Raw genomic sequence first — 9,110 nt, 5'->3', positions numbered from 1 at the left:
AGCCCCGTTTTTTGCGGAATGGTATTTTAATGAAAAATGTGTAGTTAAAAAATAAGAAATAGTTTTTTATTTATGTGTAATATTATTTTATTGAAAATTGAGTAATTAAAAATAAGAAAAATAAAAAATGTATTTTGAAAATAATAGGAACAAACAAGGGCTTGGTGTAAAAATTCCAGATTAAAGAATACCGATAGGTTAAATCCACCAATAGCCATCTAAATTTGTATTTAGTGTCATTATGGCAACTAATTTTATTTTATTTTATCATAGTCATCCAACTTTATATTTAATGTCATAATGGTCATTCAATTTGATTTTATTTCATCATTTTAAAAGGAGTAAAACTATAACATTGCATTATATAAAAAATGAATTTTTATAAAATAAAATTAAAAAAAATTATTTAAACATTGTAGTTTTTATTTTATTATTTTTTTAAGTAGCGTTTTTACAAAATAAGTTTTTTATTTTTATTTTTTAAAGCAACTTTTTTAAATAATTTTTTATTTGATTTATATTTTTTAAAATAAATTTGTATTTATTTGTTTAAAATTTATTTTATATGTTATGCAAAGTTACTATTTTACCCTTTTTAAAATTAGTGAAAATTGTGAATTGAAATTGGATGGTCATGATAAAACATTTTATGAAATTTGATGGAGATTGTGATACTAAATATAAAGTTGGATGATCGTGATAAAACAAAATTAAATCAAATATCTATGATGACCCTAAATAAAAAGTTGAATGACTATCGATGAATTTAACTTACAGCATTTAATGTGTATTCCTGAATAATCTCATTTTTCAATTATTCAACTTTCTCAGTTAATCCTATTTTCGTCGGATCCGGGAATGTTGATTGATTCAATATGACCAATTCAACCCACAAATGTGAAGGAAAAATAAAACACAAACCCCGTGGCGTGGCTCATTGTTAAGGGTCCGTTTGCAATGTTTCAGTAGAGAAGTCTTGAGGAAGTTTTCTTCAAAAAAGTCTCCAACAATCCAACCAGATCAATCACACGAATAGAAAATTATCCAGATTTAGCAGTTTTTTAGCTTTTCAAAAGGCTGCCAAACAGGGCCTGAGGTCGTGACATAGAAGTGTACGGGAGTTGAGATCAAACCTTCCTCACAGACTTGTTTGTCATATTCCTCATTTTCTATTGGAGTACACTTCCCACGCTAATCTTCTCCCTAATTCCTATCTCGCACCGAGAAGCAAAATCAGTTCTGGCAGCAAAGGAGGAAACCTGTAATCAAAATTTACTATTAATTCAAGTTTACAGTAATTATTTTCGAGCCTAGGGCTTGATGTTAATTTACAGTCGTGTATAGATATAGTTTTTGCTTGATAATATAAGTATAGAGGCTTGACTTCTATTTTGATTTTCTTGATTCAGTCTGAGAAACTAATTGCCTTCAATTTCATTTAATTGCCTTAATCGTAACGCAAACTTTAATAAAGCAAAGATGTGCTTCCCCGTTTTCTTATTAGTGGTGCTTTATTTCGTTTCACGGTTGACAATAACAAATTCTCGTAAATCGTTCTTTTTCCTCTTATAGGAGGTACAATTTTGTGTATTTACGTGTTATAAGATAATTTAAATGTGAAATTTAATGTGTTAATTAATATGCTTGTTCATTTCCCTTATGTAGGGAAATATTTTTGTGTCATTCCTGAAGGCAAATGCAGAAAATTGATTAAGAAATATTCTGGCTATTAGGTAGAGGCATGATGGTGAGATGGATCAAAGTTATTTGGTTTCCATTTTTGATATTACTCATGTTAGAGAATGGAAGAGGGATAACCTCAGCTTCCAATTACTTAATTGGGCTCGGGAGCTCTGATATTACTGGGCCTGCTGCGGATGTCAACATGATGGGATATGCTAACATGGAACAGATAGCGTCTGGGGTTCACTTCAGACTGCGAGCTCGTACTTTCATTGTGGCAGAGCCAATGGGAAACCGAGTTGTATTCGTTAATCTTGATGCTTGTATGGCCTCACAACTTGTGACAATAAAGGTCCTTGAGAGGTTGAAGGCAAGGTAGTTAAAGACTCCTTATGAAGTTCTTTTACTGAAGTGAATTTGTCAAATACTGTCAAGCCCAGATGAAATAAAGCAATGTTTGCCGATCCTTGTACACAATGATATAGTAAGCCCCTGTTTGAAAAAGCTTTTTTGAAATTATAAACTGGTCAAACTTCATCTTTTAACCACAAATTAAATTTTACTCACAACTTTTATCCATTTTCTAACCTTACATTTCATAGGACCCACCAACTTATAATCTCAAAAAGCCTTGTCTACAGGGCTAAATTACAACCTCACAATTGGAACTTCCATGCAATAGTAATGTTCTTAAATTATGGAAAATCGGATTAAAACACTGCCATTGTTGCTATTCCAGGTATGGAGATCTGTATACAGAAAACAATGTTGCTATCAGCGGAATCCACACACATGCTGGCCCTGGCGGCTATCTTCAATATATTGTATATATTGTAACATCTCTTGGTTTTGTTCGCCAATCATTTGATGCCCTTGTTGATGGCATTGAGCAGAGTATCATACAAGCTCATGATAGCCTTCAACCTGGATCAATATATATTAATAAAGGTAACTGATTAGGTTTGGAACTCCTATTTTTTTAATACTAAAATCAGTATGTAGTAGCTTCATCATTTATCTCACATTAATGCGATTCTGAAGTATATTTATATGACTGGAAAGGAGCAACTGCTTTTCAGTTAGCACAAAAGGTAGATTAGCATTTTACTTGTTTGATCTTTCATTCAACCATATGGGTAAGTACTTTGGAGGCATAACTTGATTAGAGGGGAAATGCCGACCATTTTGACTTCAAATTATGTTGTTCTTCTTCTGTCATGATGTTGAAATATACCTTATGGGTACCTGTCTTCCGGTGAATTTTGGTCTGTGTTTGCCATAGTTTGATATGGCAGGAGTTTAATGGAGCCCCATAGCACTTTATGCAAACATCCTCGTAACGAAGGTTAAAATCACAGCCACTTTTGCATCAAAGTAAATGCATAAACACTTCCTGTAAACTACTGTCATTTTCCATGCATGAACATGTTCTTGGCCCTTAACTAACACCCTTGACTCGCTGCAGCTTTAGATTAGCATCCCCCCGGTGGGTCCCACTTTGATAATGAATATGCTATCATATTTTCTCTTCAAGTAATCTTCATTCGGTTGGTTTAGGATCATCTTTTTCCTAATACGGTAAAGCTTATATTTGCTATCCATGTTTGCTACTTTCTTTTTCTAGTCTGAAAGGCTTTCAGGTGGCCAGTAGCTGATTTCTATAGTCTGCGTTGAAACTCTATTAAATTTCTTCTAAACTTCACTTGATTCATGGTGACCATAGTTCTGAAATAACTGTTCTTCAATCACTTCATTTGCTGGACTTGAAATGATATCATGTCCCATCAGTATAGATATCTATAGGTTAATTCTCTAGCCAGTTTCATCTTATTTTTTATGGTTCAAAATCCTCTGTTTGATTTTTTAGGAATCACGCTCAAGAAAACACCTAAAGTATAGAAAATTAAATTGGGATTATTATATTATTTTAATTTCTAAATTCCTATTAATTGTTGGCTTCAATAACAGGGGAGCTTTTAGATGCTGGGGTCAACCGCAGTCCAAGTGCTTATCTCAATAATCCTGCTGAAGAACGCAGTAAATATAAATATGATGTTGATAAGGATATGACCGTTTTGAAGTTCGTAGATGGTGAATGGGGTCCAATAGGTAGCTTCAATTGGTTTGCAACCCATGGGACTTCTATGAGCCGTACAAACTCATTGATAAGTGGAGACAACAAAGGAGCTGCTGCTCGTTTTATGGAAGACTGGTTTGATCAGGATAGTGGTGAAAGGACATTTTCTGATGAATCTAAGTCTAGTGGTATCCCTCGGAGAGTCTCAAATATTATTCCAATTGTTCGCAATAATTGTAAGATTTTGGTTACCTGCTAAGTTATTATAATAATACATAGATAGTACAGTTACGCTTGTTCAATTTTGTCTTTGTAGTAGTCACATCCACCCGTTTCCTTTTACTAGAAGTGTGATAATGGGACTCTGATACCCGTGTTCTTAGCTGTTTTTGTGATTTTATACTTATAAAAGAAGTTACTTAATTTGCTATGTGGAAAGTGCAGTTGAAATTCATGGACCTTCATTGTAATTTCTATGGAGCACTATTCCCCTATTTGGGCTCCATTAAAATATGTTTGTGGGGAAAAATGTGTTCTGAAATAGTGATTTTTTTTTAAGAATGTGTGGTTAAAGGAGAAGGAAAAGTTTAGATTTAATATTATTTAATTGAATGTGTGGTTAAAAAGAGGAGAGAGAGAAATGCATTAAAATTTTAATGGAGCCCAAGCAAGTGCTATGCTTGCGTCTAGCTTTTCCTCCACTTTTCTCGATGATTTAGGGCAGAGAACATTTTTGTTTCTTAATGTTTTTTGCAGAACCTCACCAAGTTATTGACTTCTTGTATTGTTTTACTGAGTTACACTATCTATTCACCTACAATCACCCTGAAGGAAATATGTCTCTGATTTATGTTTAACTATTCTTGTGGCTACCTCAATGCAGATCATGAGTTGCGTGACCTTGCTGCTTCTTTCCAGTCTTCTTCTGGCAAACCAGCAACCAGATTTATGAGCCTTGCAAGACGTGTAAGAAGTTCTCTAAGGCGAAATGATAGGCCTAGTTTCGTATCTGCATTTTGCCAAACCAATTGTGGGGATGTTAGCCCAAATGTGCTTGGGACCTTCTGCATAGACACAGGGTTGCCTTGTGACTTCAATCATAGTACCTGTGGAGGGAAGAATGAATTATGCTATGGCCGAGGTCCTGGGTATGCATACTCTCGCATTTTGTTACTTTCCGGAATAAATCGTAATATAAAATGGTTTTTACTTCAATATTGGATTGTACATAGTTTTTACTGATTATAATCTTATCTCTTGCTAACATGGAAGGTACCCAGATGAATTTGAAAGTACACGTATCATTGGCGATAGGCAATTCAAAATGGCGGTAGAACTTTTCAGTAGTGCATCAGAGCAATTGAAGGGGAAGGTTGATTATCGCCATACTTACATCGACTTCTCTAAGCTCGAGGTGACAATTCCTAAACAGGGAGGAGGTACTGAGATTGTAAAAACCTGTCCTGCAGCGATGGGGTTTGCATTTGCTGCTGGTACAACTGATGGACCTGGGGCTTTTGATTTTAAGCAAGGAGATGACGAGGTTCTGGAGCAGGATCTATATTTTTATAATTAACTCTATGCTCTTGTTTAGCATGTAGAGAAGTGTACTTATGCTCTCTTTCTCTGCTCTGTTGGTATGTGTTCCCAGGGAAATGCGTTTTGGAGACTGGTGCGTAACCTACTTAAAAAACCAAAACAAGGACAAGTTGATTGTCAAGATCCAAAGCCCATTTTGCTTGATACTGGTGAAATGAAAGAGCCTTATGACTGGGCGGTGAGTTAACATCTTAGTGCAATTTTTTTAACTTTTAATGCAATTGGATTTGCTAACTTTCAGATACTTCTAATAGGAAGCAATTTAAACTCTATGGAGACATTTTGTAGTTCTAGTTCCGTCGAATTAAACACTTGATTCTTGGTTTTGCCTGGAATCTGGAAGTAAAGAGTGAGTTGCTTTTACCGGGATATAATTTGCTAATGTGAGCTTTCCTAAGTCTGATAAGTTGATAGTTATGTTTAAGAAATATTGCATTTGATGATAATTGAAGACAATAATATTCTGCTGCAAAGAAGGAAAACTTTTAAGCTAAAAATTTCTTCTGGACATTTTGAATATACGTAGATTGAGGATAATTCAACATAATAGGGCTGGGTTTTCATGCATCAAACTGTGAGATCTAAATTGCATTGCAGAATGAATCATTGGAGAGTTTGACACGCTATCAGATTTAAACCTTTATGCTCAATCTCATATGACTTGCTCTTCTGAACTAAGTTTACCGAGTTTGTTGATTGAAAATTTATATGGTTGAGGAGAATATTATAAACGAAATAAGAGAGTATCTTCAGATTACTCGCTTCTCTTCTTCTCGTGGTAGTGAACTAAGATGTTGTATTCATGCCATATTGATTGTGCTTCCGCTAACCATAAGTGGTGTTGCTCAATTTAGGAAGTTGAAGCTCAACTTTTCTTGTTATGAGTGCATCTTCATTTAATCTTCCTCTGGGAAGTCATCCGTTATATGTTATTAACAATTGAAAATATTGTACTGCAATTTTTACTTACTGGGGCACATTATGTACTGAGAACGCTGATAAGTTTAGTTTTCTATGATTTTTTTATTTTTTATTTTTTTCATTTTTTAGCCCTCAATACTTCCAGTCCAGATTCTGAGGATCGGACAGCTGGTCATTCTCAGTGTACCTGGAGGTAGTAACCTGGCTTCTTTTCCATTCTTTTAAGCATGTAGATGTTTAAATTTTTTATTTTGCACCATATTGTGCTCATATGATTGAGATGAATCAATTGCAACTTTTCTCTTGTATGGTTATTTCAAATATTTATTTGCTTCTTCGTCTTAATTAACTCATTCTTCTTAGTAATATTCCAGTTTTGTTGATGTGGAACTAAGAGAACCTATAGAAAATTACACGCTAGGTCAAATCTATTGGGTCTTTACGTTGCTTCAGATTTCATTATGAGACGGGAATGTAGGGTTCTGAAAGAATTTTGAATCAAAATTTCTTTGGTTTTATCAGTTCTATTTTTTATTTGAAATAGAACTGATAAAACCAAAATTACGAGGCGGAGACATATTTCCATCTCTGCAGTTGGCTGAAAATATGACCAACAACATCGAAATATCAAATAAAAATAGCTCCCCAGAAGCTGAATTCTTTATTTGCCTTCAAATTCCACGATATCTCAATCTTGGCAGTTTGCTGCACAACCTTCAATAAATATGCATCCATGAGCTTGTTTGTGGTTATACTTTTATACATGAGTAAAATCGAAGCCACTCTCATGATATATTAAGTACGTCAGTGTTCATGAATCTTGCTTCCATGTCAAAAGAGTAACATCATCTTAATTTAGTAGAACATGTTATGAGATGGAGAGGTAGAACAATATTAACGTGACCCTGTGGTTGTAAAAGATCTAGTTGCGTCAGATTTTTCTGTACATATAGTGACTCACCAAGTGGAATGGTGAAAAGGGAATAGCCAGCAGAAATTCATTGGGAATAATGCTTAGGTATGTTGTTGCTGTTCATGAACATTAACTTCACTAGCCTTTGTGTAACAGAATTCACTACGATGGCTGGAAGACGGCTAAGAGATGCTGTGAGAACGGTGCTCACAAGTGGAGGTAGCAAAGAATTTGATGAAAATGTTCACGTAGTGATTGCTGGGTTGACAAATACATACTCACAATACATAACAACCTTTGAGGAGTACCAGATACAGAGATATGAGGTCAGTTGCTGAATCATGGTAAATGATACAATAAACTGTGGGCACCACTAATGTTTTGCAGAATGATAAAGACAACATTCTCAACCACTAGATAAAGACGTTGAAATGTACAGATTAATGATTGGGGCAGACTAGGAGGTTAACTCTACGTATATATTCCCGAAATTATCTGACTGAAACGTGATGTGAAATTAAGAAATGGAATTCTTATCATGGTAGAATTAGCATGCTTAAAGTTGCTGCAGTCGAAGGTTTGCCTATTTATTTTACATGCGGTATCACTTTGAGAATCTACACAAGTGTCTAAAATACCGAAATTTTTTGGATACCTATAAGCCACGTGACGAAGTGTTTTGAAAATTCACACACAGAGATAGAAGAAAAGTACATAGATATTTAATCTATTGGTGAAAAAGTGTTGTGCACTAGTATACCTCTGTTGATTTCCCTCAAAAAAACTTTGGAACTGTTCCACCGTGTTATGCTGTCTCATTCCAAGTTCATTTATTAACTATACTCTTAATAGGTAAGCAGACCCAACTGTGGGTAGATCATAAGCATAATTTTTCCAGCCATTTTGAACATGAAAATGTCGTCTGTTTAGATAAATTTGAAGGCATTCTTCATAGCTTATAGCTTATTACTCTATTGTAAATCATGAAATAAAAATACACCTTTTGCCATCTCCATTTAGAGATTTATTCGTAGATGCACAATGACGCCAGTTTTCTGGTCTCTTAACTTCTGCCCAAGGCTAACATTTACAGTTCATAAAAAAATTATTGTTCTTCGGATGCTAAATGCATATCTTCGTTTCCTTCCCAGGGTGCCTCGACGCTATATGGCCCACATACCCTCTCTGCCTACATTCAGGAGTTCAAGAAGCTTGCAGCAGCCCTTATCAGTGGACTGTCTGTGCAATCTGGTCCACAACCCCCAGATCTTCTAGGCAAGCAAATAAGCTTGCTAACACCAGTCGTGATGGATGCAACTCCTTGGGGTGTAAAGTTTGGTGATGTCAGCAAAGACGTACCCAAGAACTCTACCTTCATGAGAGGTGAAAATGTAACCGTTGTTTTCTGGTCAGCATGCCCCCGAAATGACCTGATGACCGGAGGTACATTTGCACTGGTTGAGATTCTCCAAGGGAAGGATAGATGGGTTCCAGCTTACGATGATGATGATTTTTGCCTTCGCTTTAAATGGTCAAGACCTTCTAAACTAAGTACTCGAAGTTATGCAACCATAGAATGGATAATACCAGAAAGTGCTGCTTCAGGGGTATATAGAATAACGCATTTTGGTGCCGCGAAGCATCTTTTGGGGTCAATTAAGCATTTTACAGGCTCCTCTAGCGCTTTTGTTGTAGCATGAGACTAGCATATTTATACACGACCCTGAATCTATGTTATTCTTATTGTGGAGTTATATATACATGTACGAGTATTTTAATACTATTTCTCTTTTGGCATTTTTCAATTTTGTTACTTCATAAAGGAGTGGAATCTCAACGAGATATCTTGCATGTACGAGTAGCTTTACTCAAATGTTCACAAAGGAGTGGAATCTCAACGAGATATCTTGCATTTCT

At 35.2% G+C, this 9,110-nt stretch overlaps 1 protein-coding gene across 4 annotated transcripts; it reads left to right on the top strand.

Moving 5' to 3' along the window:
* The first annotated feature begins 996 nt into the window (after positions 1–996).
* LOC111393857 (neutral ceramidase 1-like) lies at positions 997–8,993 on the top strand. 4 transcript variants are annotated; one of them, XM_023019601.1, is made up of 11 exons: positions 997–1,261; positions 1,528–1,575; positions 1,666–2,058; positions 2,423–2,631; positions 3,652–3,996; positions 4,644–4,908; positions 5,033–5,303; positions 5,412–5,537; positions 6,410–6,473; positions 7,350–7,519; positions 8,345–8,993. In XM_023019601.1, exons 3-11 carry the CDS (start codon positions 1,742–1,744, stop codon positions 8,891–8,893), a joined length of 2,316 nt encoding a protein of 771 aa, XP_022875369.1. In that variant the 5' UTR covers positions 997–1,261; positions 1,528–1,575; positions 1,666–1,741; the 3' UTR covers positions 8,894–8,993. The 4 variants fall into 4 exon arrangements, with proteins under 4 accessions (XP_022875369.1, XP_022875371.1, XP_022875370.1 ...); XM_023019603.1 differs by lacking the exon at positions 1,528–1,575 and having other exon boundaries at positions 1,734–2,058; XM_023019602.1 differs by lacking the exon at positions 1,528–1,575 and having other exon boundaries at positions 1,693–2,058.
* The last annotated feature ends 117 nt before the right edge of the window (positions 8,994–9,110 follow it).

This window comes from Olea europaea, chromosome 4, assembly GCF_002742605.1.
Source record: "Olea europaea var. sylvestris chromosome 4, O_europaea_v1, whole genome shotgun sequence".
Lineage (NCBI taxonomy): Eukaryota > Viridiplantae > Streptophyta > Magnoliopsida > Lamiales > Oleaceae > Olea > Olea europaea.
This window is presented reverse-complemented; position numbering and strand designations above follow the sequence as displayed.